The sequence below is a fragment of the Misgurnus anguillicaudatus genome, unplaced genomic scaffold, assembly GCF_027580225.2.
Source record: "Misgurnus anguillicaudatus unplaced genomic scaffold, ASM2758022v2 HiC_scaffold_33, whole genome shotgun sequence".
NCBI lineage: Eukaryota > Metazoa > Chordata > Actinopteri > Cypriniformes > Cobitidae > Misgurnus > Misgurnus anguillicaudatus.
Window position 1 is genome coordinate 7,421,075 of NW_027395283.1, and position 26,490 is coordinate 7,447,564.

The following is a 26,490-nucleotide window of genomic DNA, read 5'->3' on the forward strand; positions in this document are numbered from 1 at the left end:
TCATTATCTCCGCGCTCAGATGGGAGGTCGAATCGAAGGTTTTGACAGCCTTAGAAGGGGTAACGCCCCCGGCTCGCTGCCCACCGAACCGTTTATTTGTGCCGGAAGGGTTACGGTCAGACGTCCTCCAGTGGGGTCATGGTTCCAGTGTTGCTTGTCACCCAGGGGTTAGTAGAACTAGGTTTCTAGTCAAGCAACGATTTTGGTGGCCTGGTATGGCTCGTGACGTCCACGACTTCGTCTTGGCTTGTTCGGTTTGTGCTGTTGGTAAGACTTCCAATCGTCCTCCAGATGGGTTACTTTTACCGCTGTCTGTCCCTTCGAGACCCTGGTCCCACATTTCGCTAGATTTTATTACCGCCCTCCCACCCTCTAAGGGTAATACGGTGATTTTGACCGTAGTGGACCGGTTCTCGAAGGCGACCCATTTCATTCCCTTGCCCAAATTACCTTCAGCCAAGGAAACAGCGGTAGCTGTCATTGACCACGTCTTCCGAATACATGGCCTCCCGACAGACGTGGTCTCTGACAGGGGTCCCCAGTTTGTGTCCAAATTTTGGCGAGAGTTCTGCAAATTGCTAGGGGCGACTGTTAGTCTTTCGTCCGGGTTTCATCCCCAGAGCAACGGTCAAACCGAGCGAGCCAATCAGGACGTCGAAAGGGTGTTGCGATGTCTGGTTTCCAAGAATCCTTCGTCCTGGTGTCAGCAACTCTCAATTGTGGAGTACGCACACAATTCTCTGCCGGTGTCATCTACGGGCATGTCTCCATTTAAGTGTAGTTTAGGGTACCAACCACCTAATTTTGTCAGTACTGAATCCGAGGTGTCGGTTCCCTCCGCAAACGCACTAGTCCAGAGGTGCCACCGCACCTGGACCAGAGCTCGCAGAGCTCTGCTCCAGGCAAGGTCACGCACCAAGGCCAAGGCCGATCGCCACCGGTCGAAGCCTCCCCGATACGTCGTCGGTCAAAGAGTGTGGCTTTCAACCCAGAATATTCCGATGCGTTCCGTCTCGAATAAACTTGCTCCCAAATTTATTGGCCCGTTTTCTGTTACCAAAATCATTAATCCGGTAACAGTGCGTCTTAGCCTTCCTCCTGCGTACAGGAGGGTTCACCCCGTCTTTCACGTTTCCAAAATTAAACCGGTGATTTTTTCCCGTCTTAATCCGCCTGCCCAGGTTCCCCCTCCGCCTCGTATCGTTAATGGGGAAACCACATATTCGGTTAACCGTATTCTGGACTCCAGACGGAGGGGACGCGGATTTCAGTACTTGGTGGATTGGGAAGGTTACGGTCCGGAGGAGAGAAGGTGGGTTCCTGCTCGGGACATACTAGATCACCGCCTTATTGATGAATTCAATCAGCAGGTAAAGCAGGCTGGGAACGCCGAGGGGCGTTCCTAGGGGAGGGGGTACTGTCACGGTAGGAAAATCCATTGTTTTCCTCCGTGTCATGTTTGTGTGTGTGTGTTGTTCACTTACCCCTGCCATGTGCTCGTTAGAGCAATCCCTGTCACCTGTGTGTTGATTGTCTCGCTCCAGCTGTTCATCATTACATCATCTCCATATATACTCACCTGACTTTCTGTTCCCTGCCAGATTCTATTGTTTGCTCAGTCTCCGTGTTGCTTGGTTGTTCCGTGTGCATTGGATTACGTGTTTCAGTTTGGATGTGTATTGTCGTCGTCGTCTTCGTGTGGATGTTCCGTGTCAGCCTGGATTTCACCACTGCTCACCACTCCACCAACGTCGCACTCAAAACACCAACTTCCACCATAGTCATCGTCACCATTGCCATCAACAACACCGGACTGGATTACTTCCGCATTGATATTGAATACTCTCTCTTTGTTTATATTTAATAAACATTGTTATATTTTTCACCTGCGTTTGCTTCCGTCTCTTACAAGTCATTACATTTTGTCCCATTTTTTTCCATTTTGCGGGTGGTAAAACTACTGTGCACGTCGTTCAAATTCATTGAAATTTCGTTTACTTTTAGTTTAGCAATTAAACTAAATGTATATTACAATTTCAAGAATGTTTTCTGCACATCGCCTGAGGAAATCCGAAGTTGCGTCGAGGGGAACCAAACTGAAAGCCGCGACAGCGGAGATTATCACGTACCTACAAGGCTTGCGTCTGACCTGCAGCTATCATTCTGGCTTGGTGGGATGTCAGCGAGTCCTCTGATTCTGACCTTGTTCTTTTACTACTCAGAGTCTAAAACAAGGAGGGCATATTACGTGTTCATTGTATTTTCATTTTAACCGAGCAGCTAAGGTTGAGCGTTTCACACACAAACACACACCTCTCCAGAGCACGTTGACACTGACTGAAGGACGCATGCGCTTTTAACTTGTAAAAGCAAGGGTGTATGGGTAATGTAGTCTCTGCTCTCGGTGGAACGAATTAGGAAGCGTACATTAAGGGCGCTCTGAAAAGCGGCAGCGCAGCCAAATGATTAAATTAAACCTCTGATTTTTAAACAGATGAGCGTTCCGGTACGCTAAAAGCACGTTCTGGGCGCACGTAGAGGTGGTGGTACGCTCAAGAGCTATTTTTAGAAGTGGCGGTACTGAGTACCGGGGCGTTCCGGTGTTGTGTCGAACTCAGTTCCCCCTATGTTTCCCTTTAGTGTAGTGCTTTTATAGCGTTTTCATCACGTTACATTTAGAAAGATTAAAGATTTGAATTGGTTATAATAAAAAGGCATAATATCATGTATTTTATAATACAATTTATTAAATATTTCATACATTTGACAGTTTTCTATTAGGGTATTTCTTTTAAAATATAGCCTGTCTTTTTCTTTTTTTTTACTTCACTGGTTGTTTTAAAAATGTAATGTTTGCAAACATAATTAAATAAATATTATACATATAATATGATTCATATTGTAAAAATAATTGACTTACCATTAAGAACAATACAGATACATTACAGAAATGCGCACATATACATCTCAGTAGCCATTAAAACTTTAAATATATAAATAATAAAACCTATAACGTGATAAAAACGCCATAAAAACACTACACTGAAGGGAAAAATAGGGGGAACAGACTTCGACACAACATGTAGTATAATATAATGACACACTGACAGTTTTATGAGTTCACACACAAACAGTAAGAAAATGAAGGTGATGCTTTATTTGAAAAGTCCTGGAGGTTGACAGTCGTGTAAATAAAGAGAAACAGCATCAATGTCAAAGCTCGACAGAGAGTTGTGTGAAGTGTCCATCAGATTTTAAGAGTTGACTTTCTCTTCTTTTTTCTAATCTTCATCTGTATCATTTATCATCTGTACTTTGTGTTTATCTGTTGTGTATATATTGTGTTTGTGTTGTTATTTCTGTCTGTATTCTGATGATTTGATAAATAATGCTTAAAACATGAAATAAAAACCAAGTTGTTATAAAAAGAGTTTAAGATGAACATCTAGTCAAGTGTGCATAACTATAGAGGTGTCGGCCTATCAAACAAACCCCATTAACAAACATCATATATAATGTGTAAGAAGAGTAAGATCACAGTATTAAATCCTGGAGTGAACAAACTCAACATCACAGTTAGTAAACAGACTCAGACATTGGATTGAATTCTTATTGTGTTGATCTGACAAAGCATCAAGTGTTGTTCATGTACACTTCATATTTTCTGTTTGTTGGGTTTAAAGGATACACAGCCTATAACCAGAGCCGGATTTAATAAATGGACTACACTAGGCAGGCTGCATTTTTTGCCCCCCCCCCCCCATCGAGGTTATTTATGAATTGAAATCTGAAACTTACCAAAGTTACTAATAAAAGTTAATTCACATTTTACATACACTGTAAAAAAATTTCATTACACGGCTCTATTAAATGCTATTAAATTATCCTCACCTTATCCATTGGGAGTGTCATTGTTAAGGCAGTAGTACAAGTAAATAACCAATAGGTGTCAGTAATCTGCGGGAGAACTTCGCTGCATATTTCTCTTCAAGATTGAGAATCGCAACAAAATCCTCGTCGAGCAACACGTCCACTGAGGTAAATGTCCTCAAAACACTGGTTATTTATGTTTCAGTTATATGAATTATATAATAACAGTTTTTATACAGTTTTTTATACAGTTTTATTTCGAAGTAATGGTAGTGCTAAAGTCTAATGCAGGGGTCTCCAACCTTTTTATGAGCAAGGGCTACCACAATGGATAAAACCATCTGGAGGGCTACTTTTTGATATATTCTACTTTAAACTTTTCTGTTTTACTTGTTTATTTTATTTTATTTGACTTGTTTATATGTTTTAGTATTGTTTAAAATTGTAACATACGTAAACCAAGGCAAGCTAATATAAAAATATGTAATGAATAAATATTACAGTTGAGACTATTAATAGAATGTGCTTTGGCACCACGTTGGTGACCCCTGGTCTAATGTATCGTTTCTGAGGCTGCTAGATTTTTCTTTACGCTATTCACGTTTGTGAAGTGAATTTAAAGCACATATTGCTTGCATTTGACTTAGTTAGCCACTATCCATTGGTTTTGTTATCATGTTTGGTATCTAACGTGATTTTCGTGGGGCTTAAAGAAAAAAAATCTTGACCCCGCTAGTTCTGCCATTGGAGTCATGAATTATTATGCAAGGAACTGTTTTTTTTTTTTTGCCTCGTTATTATATGCAAACATGCCTTATATAACGTAGGGAAATGATCGTTTGTCCTTTATTTATTTATTTTTTGCAGCAACCATGTCTGTGTCCTTAAAGAAACTCTGTCAGGTACAGAGTGGAACGATGAACTTGAAAATCAACCATTCTGATGACTGGCGTTCCCATCCGAGTCACCACCTCAGACAACAACAGTCATAAACTCACAAACACAAATACACTCAGTAATGGGCTTAATAAAGAAAGACTTAACTATGATTTTATCTGTGTTAACCTATGATATCAGTTATTGATGCATTTTAAATATTTACGTATCATAGGCTTATCATACATGCATTGAAGTTTTAAAATGTATCTAATATAATACTTTAATTAAATTGAATGTTTTGGATACCACCATTAAATTATTTTGTGCATGTAAAACACAAGCAGCAATGTTTTTATTGAATTCAATTTTGAATTAAATTGAATGTTTTGCATACCACTATTAAATTATTTTGTGAATGTTAAACACAAGTAAATGTTTTATTTATTGGAGATAAAATGGCTGTTTAATTAATATAATACTTCTGTTTGTTAGGCACTAACAAGTGAAAATAGTTAGGTTTAAGTACATTTATTAAAACTCGATAGCTGTAATGGTTCTGTAAAAAATTCCCCCTCTGTCTGGGCCCCATCCCGCCAATCGGGCCCTAGGCACGTGCCTAGTTTGCCTTTGCGTTAATCCGGCTCTGCCTATAACAGCAGCAGATCAATTTACATTTATTTCTAATATTTGTATTCTAGGATTTAAATGACACTGCATGAGTTTACTTTAAACATTTATTTATATGAGCTTTACTCACCGTACTGTCTCTAGTTTATAATGTGGATCATCTTTTAGATCAGAGATCAGCTTCACTCCTGAATCTGTGAGTTTATTATGAGACAGATCCAGATGTGTCAGGTGTGATGGGTTTGATCTCAGAGCTGAAGTCAGAGCAACACAACCTTCATCTGTGATATCACACTTACACAACCTGTAGAGAACAGAGACTTTATGTGAATTATACAAAACTACAAAGTTTGTCCACAAATCTCTGACCTCCATCTCTTCATGTAATGTTCCTCTTTCAATCCCTCAGCAACTGAGACACTGTGTGTTTAAATGTCAAATAAATCCATCACACAGCTGACTATTAGTGTTAGATGTCCTAAACCACATGAACATTTCTTCATAAATCTGTATTGAGTTCATGACTCACACTTGTAATTCTCATCAGATATTTGATGTAAAAATCTTCCTCTATTACAGGAGGAATATCAGCTGGAGATAACATAACTCTGATCTTACATTTAAAGATGTTACAGTGTTTAAAGATCAATTTCACTCAATCTATAAAAACATTATTAATGTGTGTGTCAGTGTCAATGACGGATCAATGTTTTTAATCATCTTTATAAAAACAACACGACGAGGAGAAAAACTCTTCATACACAATAATATCAGCAAAGATTTCATCAAAGAAACACCAAACTACATTTTCTGACATTTTAACAGAGGAGTTTTGTTGCACGTTGTGAAGGAAATTGAAATGAATCATAACTAATTATAACTAACATGTCTTTTCCTTACAGGTTTGAACATTTGTACTGTATGCTTTTGACAACAAAATGTGTTAAAATAGAGAAAGTACGTGTGGTTAAATGATTTCAATTTAAAACCACATGACTTGTTAAAGCTGAGGTCATCAAGAAAGTTAAATTTGTTTTTGTCTGCATGGTAACAGAGAGGAGTTTCTGAATTGCAGATATGAAGAATAAATCATATTAGAGATAAATGATGTGACTTTGTCATGTATCTATCTTATATAAACTCTTGTATTCTTACTGATGAGGAGGATTCAGTCGTGATTAAATCATATTCAAAGACATTGACTGGAGTCTGTCAGGTTGAACACATGATCTTATTTCCTCAAGTGTTTGTGTTCATTAGGGGTGGGAATCGTTTGGACCCTCATGAATCGATTCACAATCAACATATATAATTAATGTGTTAACCATCATATCAATATGTAACTGTAACTGACATATCGTCTAATCATCATCATTATACACAGTGATTTTGGCAGTATACTGTAGTATTTATCTAATGCAGCGCACCCAGCGCCTCCGTCTGAATAACAAATGATGTGCATATTTTTACAGAAGTATAATCATGTTCTTATTTAGATCTAAATATTTAGCGGCAGGTTTTTGGAAACACTATTAGTACATCAGATGAGTCTGTAAATGAAAGGTGCTGTTTCTTCCTGCCGCTCACTGAACAGAGAAAAGGCAGATGAAGATCATCCCAACATGTATTTTGTTTTCTTGCAGTTTATAATGAGTCAAATAGGGTTAGATGTATTTGTTTTTTCTTTCTCTTCTGCTCGTGTAAGCTCCGCTGTGGGTGCTCGTGGGGTGCGCGCTCTCAAGCTGTCCGTGTGCAGCACCCCTCCTGCAGTTGAGTTCAGCCTTTTGGTTCTGATAACGTCACGTTATTATTTTGTAAAATAACTTTTAAGAATCAATTCTTGACATTTGTGAATTGATTCAGAATCATCCACATCATGAAAAAATTTTTCATAGTTTTTCATTTTTTTTCATTTTTCATAGTGTTCATAATGGACAAAATGTTGTGTGACTGAGTGTTTGTCTTCTGTAGACACCCGCTGAGGATAAATGTCTTGTGTGTGTTGTCTACACGGTTATGTAACTTAAGTCAGTCAGGTGTGTAGGGGAAATATAACAACACAACATCATAATTATTCATGAGACTGCTGATGTATCTGCTTACTGATCAGGGCCCAGTTCCCCAAAACGTTCTTATCGCTTAGTAGTTCTTAACCTATTTCTTAACCTCTCTCTTAACTCTATGGCACAATTCCCAAAACGTCCGTACGCTAAGTATCTCTTCTGGAAGTCACACTTTCGTAAGGTTGGTCTGGACCATTCGTAAGCTCTCTCTTAGGGGGTTTTCACACCTGCCTTGTTTAGTTCGATTGCTCAGTTGGTGCAGTTCGTTTGGGCAGGTGAGAATGCAGCAATCGAACTCTGGTGCGCACCAGAAGCGGACCAAACAAGCGGACCGAGACCAGCTTGCAGAGGTGGTCTCGGTACGTTTTCAAACGAACTCTAGAGCGGTTAGTTTGTGGTGAGAACACGATCCGAGATCAAACCGACCTAACTGCAAAAGTACTGCGCATTTTGGACTAAACCAGCTGCCGTAGTCAACTGCGCAGTGCATTATCGGATGAGGAAGTGTTTGTTGACCGTTTCTATTAGCAATTATTAGCACAATGACAAATCGCGGACATACCTGGAGGTGCGAGGAGGTGCGGGCGGAGCCTCGGAAATTTTTGTCTTCGCCGTTTGTAGTGCATTAAACCGTTGTTTTCAAGCCGCATCCGCGATTCATTCTGAAAATGAACAGTTTGTCTAGAGTGCTGTATACAAACTATGTATAACAACCACGGAGACATATTTACAGCGCGCAGCCGTCTGTCCATGGTGTCTGCTGTATTATCCTTCTTTTGTTTACTTCCGGGGGTTCCCCGCACATTGATTCTGACCAATCGTGAAGCCGTTTAGGAAATACGTTCAAATACATGTGGCCAATGAGTGATGTTGATCTTATCACATGACAGAATTTTGGTTTGTTTCAATTGGTGCTGATCAGAGCAATCAGTGTGGTGTGAAATGGAACCAAATCTGCTAAAAAAGTTACAATGTATCATTTTTTGCTTTTGGTCCGGACCAAATGAACCGAATTACAGATGTGAAAACACCCTTAGCGTTGTTTGAGAGCAAAACGCTATCACTGCAGTCTTTAGAAATCAGCACAGCGCAGTACAAGTCAAACTATGGTATGTTATCAATGATTTTATGTTATGGACATTTTAAGACTTATAATAAAATATGTTTGCAATGGATACAGGGCTATTTATGCAGTTGACTTTATTTGGTATCAGAACTAACGAATCAAAGACGGCGTCTGTGTTTGTTCCTCATTGAAGTCTGTTCCCTCTATGTTTATAGTGTTTTCATCAAGTTACATTTATAATTTATTTAGAAATATTAAAGATTTCAATTGGTTATACTAAAAAGCAATAATATCATGTATTCTATTATACAATTTTTTTAATATTTCATATTTGACAGTTTTATGCCTTTTAACATATAGCTCTTTTTTCCCTACTGTTTGTTTTAAAACCTTTATGTTTCCATACATAATAAATATACACTGAAAAAAATGATTCATTGAATTTAATCAATTTTTTTAAGGTAAGTGGTTGCAATCAATTTATTTAAGCTACATTTAAACAAAAAAGATTAGTAAAGTAAAATAAAATATAAAACTTTTATTTAAATGTAGCTTAAATAAATTGATTGCAACCACTTACCTTAAAAAAATTGATTAAATTCAATGAATCATTTTTTCAGTGTATATTATACATATAATATGATTCATACTGTAAAAATAATTGACTTACAATCAAAAACAGTCAAGATACATTACATAAAGGCACACATATACATCTCAGTAGCCATTAAAACTTTCAATGTATATAAAGAATAAACGTATAATGTGATAAAAACGCTATAAAAACACTACACTAAAGGGAAACATAGAGAACAGACTTCCACACAACACCGGTAACTCCAAAACAATTTTTTTTATCCGGCAACCCTTAAACCTTTTGACATTTTGCCTGACGTGGCTAAATTAAAAAAAAAATTGCCTCCCAAGACAACTCATTATGGAGCTGCTGGATCTTCTCAGACCATATTCTCTATCTAACTAGGTTGCTTTTTATTGAAAACATTAATGGTAAGCAATACCGCATTAAACAGAAGTAACTGCAGCTGCTTGCCAATCAATTCTGATTGTTAGGTACCTTACCATTAGTATAAAAGTGTATATCATCATTTTTAAAAGTCGTTCAACCCATGTCAAGAAGCGGCACAAGTGGCACAACAGGATAAGGAGGGTGGATGATTAGCGAGGGATACCCGCTTCGTCTATATTACTGACAATTTGATAACTTAATTATTAGTCTATTTTACGGATAACTTAACCATGTTAAAATAAATGTTACTGGAATAGTTTGAGTAATGTTCCATTTGTATAGAGCGTGTTGTCTTTCTTAACATTGTAATGCATCTTTGCGTGAAGTGGAAAATCGATCCTTGAGCGATCGATCACAAATAATTCAGCACCTTCACTTGGGACAGCGACATTGTTACGTCGAACTTAGAAGCAGCGTGTTAAGAAGCTTCTTAAAAGACACTTCGGGGAACACACTTAGGAACACAAACAACTTTGGTAAGATATATCTTTTTGAGTCTTATTAGCGCGCTAAGAGTGAACGTTATCGGGGAAGCGGGCCAAGTTACTTTACATTTCAGTGTGTTTTTTTCATACAGTTTATGTTTAACTAAACCTCAGTACATGTGTGACTATCAGAGAGATGATCTTACCACAGTATCTCCAGTTTACAGTCAGGATTCTTCAGTACATCAGAGATCCGCTTCACTCCTGAATCTCTTAGACTATAATTATTAGACAGATTCAGATGTGTCAGGTGTGATGGGTTTGATCTCAGAGCTGAAGTCAGAGAAACACAACCTTCATCTGTGATATTACACCATCTCAACCTGTAGAGAACAGAGACACACAGTTTGTTCACACACAGATCAAATCTACAGTGAGTTGAATTTGTTTCTCTGCTGTCATCATTTAGTGTTTATGGACATTTTCATTTTAGTTTTATTTATGTGTGTTTGTGTTTTACTGAAATTTACAAGTGAGATTTACAAGTAAATGAACTTCATCAATTTATGTTTATATTAACAGTGTGATTTATTTTTATACAGTAATGAAATCAGATTTCTCTCATCAGATATCACAAAATTTTCTCTTATGCTTTTATTTCTGAATGATTTTTGTTTTTTACTTTTGTTCATAATTCAACTTTAATGTTTTATGTTTGTGACTTTCAGTAAGAGTTAAAGTGTTGTGATGAATGTTGAATAAAATCAGCTTCAGTTATCAAATACATTACTGAGATTAAATTAAAATTCAATATTCAACATTTGAAGTGGACCAAAACTTTTTATAAATGTTGTCTTTGAATTTTGAACAATACTTGTCTGAGGACATCTTAAGCCGGGTACACACCAAAAGATAATCGGGCTGATTTTGGGCCGATTTCCCCCCTTCCGACAATCCTAGCTATGTCCCGAGTATCGCAAAGGTTTCACAGATTATCTTATCAGATTGTCCCTTCATGTGAGGTGTGTTAAGAGTGTCCGAACCTGCTCGGAAGAACGTCGGAGCCGCACCGATCGCGAATCGTAAATATTCAACATGTTGAATATTTACGATCAGAAATCCTGATGTGTGTGGGGAATCCCGAGGACAAACGCGAGCACGCTATTGACGTATGCAGCCTGCATATGCGACCTCAGCAGGCTACAGCCTTCGGATTGAGAAACGGCCAAAGTGAAGTTGATGTGAACAGTAGAGATGGAGGATCAGCTTGTTGATGTGTGGCAACAGCACGAATGTTTATACAACGTGTCTTGTAAAAATTATTCCAAGCACTATCATTGAAATGTCTTCCTGCATATCGTCCGCCATGCTTGTTTTGAAGTCTTGCGAGATTTTGTGGGATTTCCTGTGTTCACAGTCGAGACTCTGATTAAAAATCTGTTTGTGTGTGGTGTGCTGTCTTTAACGCATAATGGCACACCACACACTATAGCAGCAAAACGGATAAATCTAGGATTTTTTATCCTCAAGTTTGTGGTCCATCACATTTTTTAAATCTTATAAGATGTAAAAAATCTTCTGGTGTGTACCCAGCATTAGGGTGTTTTCAGAACCTGCTGCTTTTTCTTCTTGGTTCAGTTTGTTTAGTCATATGTGAACACGGCAGGGGCGGACTGCTTTAGTCTATGGTCACAGCAGCCACAACTACAAGATGAAGATCAATAAAACACTCCCAGGAGGTTCACAACAAGATTACAATATGCCCGGGATATGTTGTGCTGTTGGCGGCAGGGGTGCCGCTAGCAATTTTGGGCCCTATGAAAGAATATGAGGTCGGGCCCCCACCATACCCATTTCGCACCAAACATACAATCCAACCTACTGTAGCTATTCAAAATCTTTGTCTGTAATTTAATAATACATAACTATTTCTTTTGCTATTGTTTTGACCACAATTAACAGTATTTATTAGGGCTGTCAATAGATTAAAAAAATTAATCTAGATTAATCGCATGATTTCATGAGTTAACTGCGATTAATCGCAAATTAATCGCACATTTTTATCCATTCTAAATTTACCCTAATTTAACACTTTTCAGGTTTTTAATATTCTAATCATATATACATATATAGATGCTTTATGCAAATGTATGTTAACAACAGCCTGTTTACATTTTAACAGAATCACCAGCCATTGTTTTGTATATGAATTTTCCTTTCAGAAGATTTTTCTTTCTCCATTTTTGTTTGCTGCTGCATCATTTGTGACATGTGCTGGCAAATTGAGTCGGAATTAGCAAATTTAAAAAAAAAATAGTTGTTCATATTTTGACATTCTCTATTAAAACATAGAACAATGCATGATTTGTTGAAATATAACAAAATATGACAGAACTACACGTGTTTGAAGTTGAAAGAGTCAAATTACCACAAACATTTCCACATCCATACATTATATTACCACATCAATACCTTAAAATCACTGGTAAAACTAATAGATTTAGCACACACAAAGCAAAAACATCATCAATGTATGTTCAACTTTTTTTCCTTTTGTTTGATTGACATTGAGACAGACTGCTTAAAATCTAAGTGATCTAATATAATGTTACACATCAGATATTTTTACCCAACAGTTAACCAAACATTTACTTAAAACATAACAGATTATAGAGCCTACCTGCGTGAATTCTTATCAAAACAGATATTTGTAAAACTGTAATTTTGTGTAGATGTCTATATATCCGGGTCGCGCACTCGCGCGTCTGTGTGCACGCGCTTCAGATATCAGTCAGTCAGCGTGAGGGGATCACTTTTGAGTCTTGTCGCTCTTAATAACTCTTTAACATTAATCAGGTACCGAACTTTCTCTCTTAATGACTCTTTTAACATCAAGCAAGTCCTGCAGTCTATTTTCTAAGTCATGCATAAAAGCGAAACCAAAATGAATTGAGACGCATTTTTGTATTAGATTAAGCATTAGGAGGACGGTAACGTTACACCTCTCAGACGTATAAATAAAGATCATATCAGATGTCCAACGAGCATTTAGAGCATTGGATTTGGTAGACGATTTGCTTAATGTTCTTATTTCTATGAAAACCTTTTACTCATTTAGAGAGAGTCACATTTGTCTGCGTCTCTGTTCATTCAACTATGGGCTGGACCAAGGGTCAAACAGAAATTGCGCGTTGCGTTAATCTCCGTTAATAAAATTAGTGGCGTTAAAATGAATTTGCGTTAACGCATTATTAACGCGTTAATTTTGACAGCCCTAGTATTTATAGATACTTACAATGTCTGCAGCTAAGATAATTTATTGTGCAATGTAAATGTAATTGAAAAATACAGTACAGTAATCAAATAATCAGAGAAAATGCAACATTATTAAACATAGATTAAAGATAATTGTGACCATGCCTGTGAAAACCCAGCTGAAGTATTTCTTTGTGATTTACTGTTTCCCACATTAAATCATCCTACCTAATGTAAAGAACATTTTGTGAAAGTATGAACTTGATATCTTTGATATTGACTGAGTAATGTCATGTCAGCGATTGAAATCAAAGTGAAATTAATGCTTGAAATTAAACTGTGATGCTTTTATCTCACAATAAGATTTGAGGCTTTAGTCTGATTTTCAGAGACCGTCTCAGTGACATACTGTATACTTGAGCTGTTACACACACCAATGACATTGTAACATTTAAAAATGGCGAACAACAACAATACATCTTTTCTATACAGTTACCTTATGCCTCAAATAAGACTGGGTCAAAAATGCTTGACCAAAGCTTGTATTATAATTATTAGCATTATTTATAAGGTGAAGAACAGGTTTCACACACCAGCAGCTACACTAAAGCAAAAATAACAACAGATCATTAACGTGAACTCAAGAAAACAGCTTTACTCTTAACGTAAATGATTCTTCAGACTGTTTATTAATCAGCAAGACTCTAAAATGAAATGAAGGACAACTGTAGATAAACGTCTCCATCTCTCTAACAAACTACAACAACTATAACAGATTACGACAGATTGATTTCTTAAAGCTGTTGCAAGGTGAGAAGCTTTAATATACATTACTGGATAGTTTAGCCTTTGTTGCATTTCTGTTTTATCGCAATCAACTCGATTCTCAACTGCCTAAAAATCCTTCCTTGGCATATTGCGTTACAAAACATTGGAGTGTGTAATCGCTAGCATTTCTAGTTTATGTGTTAATTAGGTAATACTGGCTACGTTAAATAAAACAGCTTATAAGGGCTGACTTCGCGTTAGAATCATAACATAAAACAGGGAACGTAAATCACTTTGTGTTTTTTTAAACTGGGGTGAACAGAGCGAAGACTTTACAGTGGAAAGAAAACTGCATTGTATTGCTCCAGCGTCACATTGTGTAAACTGCATTTATAGTAATGAAGTGCACATATGCAGATATCATAGAAATTAGCATTAAATACACACACCTTGTTCTCTTCTGAAGTTCACGCGCATTGTGAGAGCATGAATTAAAGAAGGTGCTAAAACGCAGAGTAAAGACGGGGCGGAGCTAAGAGGGCTCAGCTTAAGGGGATTGCGTGTGCGGCACAGTCCTTGGCTGAGGCCCCAAAAATTTCATGGGCCCTTAGAATTATCCCAACCAAACGGCGCCCCTGGTTGCTGGTAACAACAGTCGTTAGAGAAACCCCGAACTACACTTGTATTCAATTCCAAAGGAGTTAAATCAGCAGAATAAAGGATTGCCTTCAATCAGAAGTGACCACTAAGATAACATAAATGCTTGCCTAATATTAATGAATAGTAACATATAAGTTACAGCTGTCACTTATACTTACAAGCCTACAGTAATGGATTCATACGCCCTAAAATACTTTTTTCCTAAACTTTTCACTTTACACATAACCTTTTTATATACATTTAGATACGCCAATGAACATTTTGACTTAATTATGAGTGTATGTGACCGTCAAAGCCTGAAAGATCACAGTTCTGCATGTGCACGTTTGTTCCTGCTGAGATGTTATGGACAGCAGACTTTCTTTTGTGTCCCAGAAACTTATTTTCAGGAGCAGATTAACCATATGGGCAAACTGGGCGAGTGCTCAGGGGCACCAAAGTCTTAGGGGCACCAACTGAAACCAGCAATAAAAAATTATTTTATAAAATTACAAAAGTACTTGCTCTTTAAGACATAAGTTGTTCATCTACTAAGTAAGCGTGACGTGCACAACAGCTTTTTGGAAAATGATCGGCAGCAGCTAAGTGACATAGCAAAAAAAAGTACATTAAGCCACTTTACACAAAATCCCACAAATGGTGCCAAGTAGTCTGTTAGCAGCACTAAAGATGATGCAAATTTATGATCTGTTGAGCAATCAATTACTGAAGGAGACATCAATGATCAAATAAACAGAAGTGCACCTGATGAGCCGAAGCATCCAGAAACAATCAACCAACAGCTAGACTTAAACTCCTACACCCAGACTGAGGTGGATGATGAAACAAACAATCGATGGTTTGATGTTCCTGGTGATCTGACCTTGTGGGGGTTCATCACAGAAAAAGTGAGGGAAGAGTTTACAACGTGGAGCTGCAGTCTATCAGAATCAGGCTGCCAAATATCCAACATCTGTATGAGATTGTGGAATGGGGGAAGAACACGTTCTCTTATAAATTAATTATTACAGTCTTGTCTCCAAAACAACTAAATTGTTCCTAAGGAATGGCTACTGTACTCACTGTCAACTGGATTGGTTTATTGCTATTCATGCAAACTTTTCTCCTCACAAAATCATTTGTGCATAATATCACTGCAATTGTTTTGTTTGTGTTGTTCAGTACAAGCAATGTAGCATTACACCACTGAGAAGTTGCACATTAACTACAGATGTTGTTATATGTCAGAATAAAGAGTTGTTTTTTGTGTTCAATTTTACCAAAGTGACATGTTCATATTGATAGTTTCCTTGTGAAATGTAATAATTGATAATTCTTACAAAATCTTATAAATTATTAAGTGGATTCTTGCATGATCATTTGTGAGGTGGGTCGGGGGCACCACAAGGTCTTAATACACCACTGCTTATTTTAAGAACTACAAAACAATACATTGTAATACATTTTGATATTGATTCACCAGATCCTTGCATATGAGACAGCAGGTGTGCCAAGCAGGTTTCACGAGGACTTTTCATGTTTGTATCGTAAAGAAAATAATGCATTATATCTTATCATTGAACTTCATAAATATAGTAGAGATAATGTGTACTCAGAAGATGTGATTCACTGTTAACTGTGGGGTTCAGGGCTGTTATAGTAACAGAATACAGTGTGCTATGAGAGGAATTGTTCATTCACGTTAGTAAATTCACCAAGTTGTCTACTCTATTTATAATGACAGATATTATATTTTATGTATTTTTATCAGACATTTTTAATTTCTGGAAATATTTAATACAGAATATGACAAATAATGCAGAATCACAAAAATTCAACATTATGTTGATTTTGCGCTCTTCTGCGATCGCGAACAACTGTAGGGACTGACTGGCAGCCGACATCTAACTCCAGATTGTAAAATCAGTATTTTGTTTCTGGTAAGTCCTCAATTAAACTAATAAATGTGACCATTTAGTGCATTAGATACGTGTTTACTGCCAAGACGGACACAAATATGGCGGCGGTCATCGCAGAAGTGACGTCTTTGGTATACATGAATTGCTTAATTAACCATGAACATACCTGATAGTTTTTTGTAGATGAATTCTGGTGAGCACATCAACGCAATTTAACAAGAAAGTGCACCTGTTACTTTTAAAAACAGATTTTAATTGCTCTTCTCTGCGTAGATTCATGTTAATAATGTTGTCCCATCTAAGTTTTGATTCCTACTCAAACAAATGAAGTAATATAACCACACTTAGAAAAAAGCCACACAATAATCCCGTAAAGCTGCTCTCTGTCCATCCTGACTAGACCCCAAAGCAATAGTACACGAGATCTATTTTCCGACTGGTTTCATAACAGCACAGTCTTGTGCTCACTCGTTGCTACGATACACAGAGGCCATTTCTCAATTCAAAGGTTGCAGTCTGCGGAGGTCGCATATGCAGGCTACATACGTCATCAAGCCTGGTTTATTTAAGTTAACTGAGCATTACATTTGCAAGCCATACGCATATTACAACAATTTACAATTAACTAAGAATAAACTTTATAATTGTTAATATTTTGAAATAAGACAGTCTTATGACGTATGCAGCGTAAGAATGCGACCTCCGGAGGCTGCAGTCTTCGGATTGAGAAATGGCCAGAGACTCACAGGGATGACGACCAATTAAAATTGCTACAGAAGAAGCGATGCATTTTTTTCTCACGCTGATCTAAATGGCGGAAAGAAGCAAGCAAGGTAATTTTGATCTCACTTCTCACATACTTTCCTAATTCCTACTTACTTTTTTTTAACTTAGACCTACCCAGACTTTTGTTAAATCTTCAGGGCACGGTTACACAAACCTGAATCAAAGATTGATGTTATGAACCAAATATTCTGGAACGGAGAGATTTATAGCACTGAACGTGATATAACTGCAGTAACAAACCATCGTTTCCACATTGCTAATGCCTGTTTCACACATACTCCGTATGCAGTGCGTTTGCGGTGCGTAATTTTTTACGTAGCCATGTTAACAGGTCAGGGCCGAGTTTCCCAAAAGCATCGTAAGGCTAAGTAGATCGTAAAAACGATCGTACGAATCATCTTAGAATTACGGGCTGTTTCCCAAAAGCTTCGTAACTTAAGTTGCACTTGAAAATCATCGTAGATCTACGAGTGGTCTGGAGTAATCGTTCATTCATAAGTGCATTGTAAGACAACAGAGTTACAAGGTCACCTGCAGGACAACCAGCAAATTGCACTCCAGCAATGACGATAATGTAATGTTTTAAATGTATATATTTATTGGGTTCTTCTTTGTTTATTTGTTTAAATTAATTTAATATAATATATTTAAAATTCAAATGAGAAATCAAATTTAAATTACTAAACATAAATTAATAAAGAAGGAAAACGTATTTTGTACAAGTTGGTAAAAGTTTTTTGTATTTTGGTAAAAGTTGGTATAGCAAATTGATAAATGGTTCATACCGATTGCTGCTATAATTCATCTAAACATTGTTTTGAAGGGAAATGGCATCTAATTAAAGAAACCAAATAAATATTTACAGTACAATGCAATAATCCATAATAATAAATAAACATAGATAATAAACAACAAATAATAATAATAATCTAAACTATAATAGAAACGCAGAAGGCATTTCGCAGTGGGACGAGTCCTAACTAAATACGGAAAATAATATTTAATAAATTATTAAAACATTTAAAAAGTCATTGAACAATAATGAAAATATATTATTAAAAATATTTGTGCACATCGGCTGAAGATCATTAGCCTAAACAAGCTTCTGCTACAAATTCGAGTCATTCTATTGGTGACATTTCAGCAATTGACAAATGGATAGCGACTCGTAGCACTTAAAACCCATCTGCGAGTGATCATTTTACGTGCATCTTTGGGAAACGCACGTAAATGAACAACGAATGTTCGTTAAGTAGCTCGTAGAAAGCGCTCTTAGTGCTAAGTTCAATCGTTATCGGGAAACCCTGCCCAGAGCTTTCACACAGCATACGTATGCGGTCCGTCCGGTCCGTTGCAGATGCAGTGCGGTGCAGCAGTGCTGCAATCGTTTCGGCAGCGAGTCTATTTTTGCTGTACAGCACGCAAGCTGCACGCGCTGATTTAAAGTGATAGCGCGTGTTTTGTGGTCAGAATGAACACGGATTCACACAAAAATACAGTAATTTCACTCTAAATGATGTAAATAAAGTTTTTCAGTAGTTTTTCTGTAATCTTATTTGTTTAATCCCAGTATGAAGCAATTAAAGTAAAACAACACGAGTTGAAAAATTATATTTAAAACATCTTGTTAAATATTCTACCGTGTTTATATACATGCACAGGGACGTCGTTAGGCCTATTTTAGGGGGGCTGAAGCTACCCCAAAATGTCCCTAAGCCCCCCTAAATGATTATAAGAACAACAGTAAAATTTGATTTATCAAAAACCGTATCCTCATTAATATTTAGACTCAACAAATGTTATATATCCAGCTACAAAAAAACATCTGACAAGTCGGACAGAATACGCTAGATGTCGAACGTCAAGTGACCAAACCGGAAAACGGCGATCGCTTCCGGTTGCCTGTATTAGTGATGGGTCGTTCGCGAACGAGCGGCTCTAAGAGCTGATTCTTTGTAGCGAACGAGCAGAGCCGAATCTTCAGACGCATGCAGGGGAGCCGGCTCTTCTAAGGGAGCCGAGCCGAAAGAGCCGAATCAATGGAAAGAGCCGGACTGCCCATTACTAATACACACGCTAGTATGCACGCTAATGGTAAAATAAAGATTGGGTTAGTGTCGTGATACGGAGGAGTGAAATTGTAAGTTGTTTTTAATTACCTGCTGGCTGCTTACCTTTAGCTACGTTTTCTTGAGGTAAAGGAATGGGAATATTTTGGTTTGCTATGTCATGAAAAACTTTAGTCTTGCACAAGCAAAATACAAGAAATTGTTAACTTAGCAATCTGATCACAACTCTTTATTCTTTGCCAACAATATAGGCCTAATAATCTTTAAAATAAAATATCTCTAAAATAAAATATCTCTAAAAGAGGCATATTCAACAGTATCAATCCCCATAGAATGTTGTTGTCACTGAAAACTAATGTCATCATAGGGTCCCTGTTAATGCAATACTGTTGTATCCTTCAATTCATTGAGCAGATGAGATGGATATTAGAAAATATTTTAGGAGAGAGAGAGAGAAGCAGCTGCAGGAGATTGGCAGGCCAGTTGATTCTGAGGGAGCCGGACCCGGTGTGATTGAGGTCAGTAATGGTCTATAGGTCTAAGGATAGTTTTTCTTTTCTTTTCTTGAATTTCTTATAACAATAAGCATTTGTTGGCAGGTCTAGGCACTATGCATAACATACACTACATTTTTTTTCATTATATTTAATATGCTAGCTATATTCTAACTAGGCCTGAGACTATTTTAATCATATAATGTGATAAATTAAATATTAAATACGTAGATGTTACCTAAAAGTAGGCTAAAGATGAGTAAATGCCCACACTCTCCACAGATACACATGTGAAACAAAACTGAAAGCAGTCATTCAGTACATATTATACAGTAATCATTACTTCAAATCTTTTATTCCTTCCGCCATCAGGTTATTGTATTTATACAGTAGCCACTTTAAAAAGGATCCATATCAATAGCTTACCTGGTAAAATACTGCCTTTTTGTTGTTGATTTATATTATACATTGTATTCATTTGGCAGAATAAATCATCTTTAATTGAGAAATGCTCAAACCTGTGTGTTGTCAAATATCACTATGACTTTAAAACTCTAGTTCTTGGGTTAAACTGTATGCAAGTCAAACAAAATTGCACTCTGATTGAACCTATCCACCATAGCATTCTGTGTGTGGTCAACTTAATATAGAAATTAGATATAGTATGCTATTACTTTATCATACAGTTACAAAAGCATACAGATAGCATTTAAGTCATTGCTTATAGAATAACTAATCAGGAGCAAAGTCTGGCCTAAATTCCCCCATGCAGCTTTGATGTGTCGAAAAGCTAACATTACAGTAACTTTTAGAAATGGAAGAGGAGGATATGTCTGTCATGTTTTACTTGTTAACATCTTGGTTTCTTGACTGGTTGTTGACATAATTGTAGCTCAGATGTGAGTGCAAAAATTTTGCAAACACAAGTTACAAATACTCTGTGGGCTGAGCCCCCCCTGTCTTCCAATCCTAGTGACGTCCCTGTACATGCATATACATAAAGTATGCTATTCATTTTACCATTGTTTAATTATACTATAGTCTTTTAGTTTTTATTTGTAGTAAAACAACAGTAACCAAATTTATATTGTCTCATCACAATATCCATAACCATGGAATTTTTAGTTAAACTAAGGTAATACAAATCATAATCAATCTGACAAAAAACGTTTTGTCAACCGTTAAAATTATGGCTAATTTTTCTAAGGAGAAAAGGAGAAAATGATCTGGGCCGGGTTTCCCGATAACGATTGATCTTAGCACTTAAGAGCGCTTTCTACGAGCTACTTAACGAACACTCGTTGTTCATTTACGTGCGTTTCCCAAAGATGCACGTTAAACGATCGCTCGCAGCTGGGTTTTAAGTGCTACTTACGAGTCGCTATCCATTTGTCAATTGCTGAAATGTCACCAATAGAATGACTCGAATTTGTTGCAGAAGCTTGTTTAGGCTAATGATCTTCAGCTGATGTGCACTAACGTTTCTTTATAATATTTTTCATTATTGTTTAAACTATTATTTGTTTAAAACTATTACAATGTTTTAATAATTTGTGCATAATGAAAAATTATTTTCCGTATTTAGTTAGGACTCGTCCCACTGCGAAATGCCTTCTGCATTTTATGTATAGTTTAGATTATTATTATCAGTTTTTTATTATCTATGTTTATTTATTATTAGGGATTATTGCATTGTACCGTACATATTTATTTGCTTTCCTTAATCAGATGCCATTTCTTTTGAAAACAGTTATTTTTACTGTAGATTAATTAGAAGCAATTGGTAGGAACCATTTATCAATTCGCTAGTACCAACTTTTACCAAAATTTACCAAATATGTTTTCCTTCTGTATTAATTTATGTTTAGTCATTTAAATTTTATTTATCATTTTAATTTTAAATATATTATATTAAAGTAATTTAAACAAATAAACAAAGAAGAACCCAATAAATCAATATAGATTTAAAACATTACATTATCGTCATTGCTGGAGTGCAATTTGCTGGTTCTCCTGCAGGTGACCTTGTAACTCTGTTGTCTTATGAATGAACGATTACTCCAGAGCACTCGTAGATCTACGATGATTTTCAAGTGCTACTTAAGTTACGAAGCTTTTGGGAAACGGCCCGTAATTTTAAGATGATTCGTACGATCGTTTTTACGATCAACTTAGCCTTACAATGCTTTTGGGAAACCCGGCCCTGTTTGATAGACGGGGAAGCGCACCTGTCAATCAGCGCTATTATAACAGAGCGAGGCGAGAGACGAACGTGCTCAGTAATATGAAATAATGTGTGGATCTTGAATGATTGTAAGAATACATTTGCTTTAAATATAATGTTTGTCATATAACGTTTTGAGAGATAATGTTTTTTTTTTGTTACTGCGCTTATTTAGACTTGTTGCAGTTATAACAGCGTGTTTGGCGTATTTACCTCAGAGTTTATTTCAGTAATATTGCTGTTTTTTCGGTAATAATAATACAATTGGCATGCCACTCTTGCTTCCTTGTCTGTTTATTGATGTCATTATGCTGTTATTTTAATTATGTAAGAATATTTCTTGCCATATGAGACGTTCATTGCCGTTATATAAATACTCTCGTCTATGCAAATATATAAATAGTAGGAAATGTAGCCTATAATGTAACCATATGCCTGTCACCTACATTTTCTCTTCAAAAGTTATAATGCTAATTTATATTTATGATATATGTGGAGATAAATAGACCTTTGATTCTTTCATGTGTCCTGACCACTAGAGATTTTAAACATCCTAACTAGTCTATCAAATAATATCTAAAGTATATTGTTTTTTGAAGAAAAAACACAGCAGGCACATATTGTTTATTGATGAGGCGCTTTTCAACAGAAAGTATCAATCACATGATTATTTGATACGCAGAAGCAGCGGTTAGCAACGCACTGCAAACGGAGTATTTGTGAAAGCACAACGGATGCTTGACGGATCCCACCGCATACGTACTGCAATACGCAAAGCAAACGCATTGCATACGGAGTATGTGTGAAAAAGGCGTAATTCACGACGCATGATTCAGTGTACATTGAAGTGAAAAGTGCAAAACTTTATCCAAAATAATACTGATAACAGTGTGTGTTTATATTACAGTTTTTCTCAGTCTAATTTTCTCATTACCTGGAAAGATTGAGATCTAGTTAATCAGTATAACATATACATCTGTAGACATGTAGTGGCAGCTTCAGTCATTTGCAGCTATGAAAAGTTTGGCTGCAGCAGTCATTTAGGTTTCGGCTGAGCCGGCTAGCCAGCCAATAACTTCATCAGCCAGCCATTATTCTCAAAACAAATGGCTTCGGGCTCTAATCCTGACAGACAATTTAAGCAGAATCACAGAAAATAAACAGATGCACTCTGAGCTATTAAAGGAAAGTTTACACACACATGACTTGTATTGTATTGTATATAGATATAGAGATCTATATATCTATATATATATACATCTATATATCTATATCTATATATCTATATCTATATCTATATCTATATATATATATATATATATATATATATATATATATATATATATATATATATATATATATATATACATACATATACATATACATATATATATATATATATATATATATATATATATATATATATATATATATATATATATATATATATATATATATATATATATATTAATCTCTCCCAAGGGTTTTTGTCCTTCTAGGATTTTTCCCACCGGGTTTTTTTCCTAGGGGGTTTTTAGTCCCAGGGAGAGTCAGCCAACTTTGGCTTAGCTTATCACTTGACTGTATATGTAAGACTATTAATACGCTTGCTTGTACGGTTTAACCTTAGCCGCTATGTTCTACTGCTTATATTATCTATTGATTTTCTGTGTTCTCCTTACATCTACTCATGTAAAGCTGCTTTGCAACAATTAACATTTGTGAAAAGTGCTATATAAATACAATTGAATTGAATTGAATTAACAAAGTCTGCTTCATTTGGAAATATTGCTTTGTGTATGTGAACTGAACCAACATTGTAGCCATTTAACCCCCAGTTTCAAAACAAAGCCATCGATCTACAGGTCTGAAAACACTAAGATTAACTTTTATGATCCACTTTCAATGTTGACTAGTGTCTATAAATCCATTACAGATGTTATGATCTCTATATATTCTCACTATAATCTATATGTGATTTCTGTCTGAACATCAGATCACAATCTTACTTCAGTTTCTTCAGTTTACAGTCAGGATTCTTCAGTACATCAGAGATCAGCTTCACTCCTGAATCTGGGAGTTTATTATCAGACAGATCCAGTTCTCTCAGGTGTGATGGGTTTGATCTCAGAGCTGAAGACAGAGCAACACAACCCTTATCTGTGATATCACAACCATACAAGCTGTAGAGAACAGAGACTTTATGTGAATTATACAAAACTACAAAGATTGTCCACAAATCTCTAACCTCCATCTCTTCATGTAATGTTCCTCTTTCAATCCCTCAGTAACTGACCCAGCTAGAAATAAAAAAGTTCTAAGAACGTTCCCTGAAAGTTCCCGAATGTTCCCAAAAACATTCTGCCAACGTTAAAAGCGGCCAGTTTTTTTAAGTTCTAGGAACGTTTCTGTTGTCTGAACGTTAGAGTAATGTTACATTTTACCATTTTTAAACGTTATGACAATGTCATGTTTTAATGTTCACACAATGTTTAAAACAACAGCTGTTTATTATATTGACTTGTTTAATTGTTATATAAATGATAGAGAAACATTGCATTTTATTATTTTATAAAACATTATTTCTGTATGCAGTAAATATATTGCTGTATAAAACTCAATTCACTTATTAGGTTTAGATGTTGATGTTTGTTTCATTTTAAGTCACCCTTATTGTGATTGGTGTTTGTTTTAGTTGGTCTCTTGACACTTGAATTTTTGCTTTCTAGGTTTTTCCTGGTTGTGTTAACTTGGTGTTAATGAACCACATTTGTTATGAAAGTTAATAGTGTAATTCTGTGGTGTTTGGTACATAATGGTAAAGATCATCACCTAATTAATTTACTAATCAAAAGTTTATTTCCTGTCAAAAATGTAAATGAGATCCAGCTCTTTCACAGCAGTTTGTCATTAAGGAGTTTTAGAAACTTTGGACAAAAAAAATCTGCTGTTTAACTGGGATGCACAAACATCAAGAATCAGACTATGAATGTCAATCATGGTGACAATTAAATGAAAAACTTCATGCTGCAATGCATGCTGGGTATTAACAAATTACAAATCTCATTCAGGACTCCCAGCATGCACTGCAGCATGGATAAATAAGGAATTTTTTAACAATTTTAATTGTCACCATGGTTGAGATTCATAGTCTGATTCTTGATGTTTGTGCATCCCAACTATACAGTGGATATTTTTTTGTCCAAAGTTTCTAAAACTCCTTAATGACAAACTGCTGTGAAACAGTTGGATCTAATATACATTATTGGCAGAAAATAAACTTTTGATTAGTAAATGAATTAGGTGATGATCTTTACCATTATGTACCAACAACCACAGAAATACACTAATAACTTTTCATAACAAATGTGGTGCATTACCACAAAGTTAACACAACCAGGAAAAAACTAACAAGCAAAAACTCAAGTGTCAAGAGACCAACTAAAACAAACACGAATCACAATAAGGGTGACTTAAAATGAAACAAACATCAACATCTAAACCTAGTAAGTGAATTGAGTTTTCTACAGCAATATATTTACTGAACATTCAGAAATAATGTTTTATAAAATAATAAAATGCAATCATTCTCTATTATTTACATAACAATCAAACAAGTCAATATAATAAACAGCTGTTGTTTTAAACATTGTGTGAACATTAAAACATGACATTGTCATAACGTTTAAAAATGGTAAAATGTAACATTACTCTAACGTTCAGACAACAGAAACGTTCCTAGAACTTAAAAAAAAAACTGGCCGCTTTTAACATTGGCAGAATGTTTTTGGGAACATTTGGGAACTTTCAGGGAACGTTCTTAGAACTTTTTATTTCTAGCTGGGGAGACACTGTGTGTTTAAATGTCAAATAAATCCATCACACAGCAGACTATTAGTGTTAGATGTCCTAAACCACATGAACATTTCTTCATAAATCTGTATTGAGTTCATTACTCACACTGAACACCTGATCTTATTTCCTCAAGTGTTTGTGTTCATAATGGACAATCTGTTGTCTGACTCTCAGTTAACAGAGAAAAGTTCTAAGAACGTTCCCTGAAAGTTCCCCAAAACGTTCTGCCAACATAAAAAGTGTTCAGTTTTCTTAATGTTCTAAGAATGTTTCTGGGTTGTCTGAATGTTAGATGAATGTTAGATTCTACCATTTTCAAACGTTATGACAATTTCATGTTTTAATGTTCATACAATGTTTAAAACAACAACTGTTTTAAAGACTTATTTGCTTGTTATGTAAATGATAGAGTAGGACTGGACAATAATTCAATATCAATATATCTCGCAGTATAATATTTTTCGATAACAGTGATATGGTTTCTAAACACATTTCCGATATTTCGAAACATTAAGGCGTCCTGT

General features: G+C 36.0%; 1 protein-coding gene across 1 annotated transcript in view; it reads right to left on the reverse strand.

The window, feature by feature from the left end:
• Window positions 1–5,502: 5,502 nt before the first annotated feature.
• Window positions 5,503–26,490, reverse strand: part of LOC141363163 (ribonuclease inhibitor-like) — a 29,715-nt gene continuing 8,727 nt past the window's right edge. The window contains exons 3-5 of the mRNA XM_073865741.1: window positions 24,121–24,294; window positions 10,164–10,340; window positions 5,503–5,680 (exon numbers count right to left, since the gene is read on the reverse strand). Of these exons, the coding sequence (XP_073721842.1) occupies window positions 5,503–5,680; window positions 10,164–10,340; window positions 24,121–24,294 (529 nt within the window). The remainder of the gene's footprint in view (window positions 5,681–10,163; window positions 10,341–24,120; window positions 24,295–26,490) is intronic.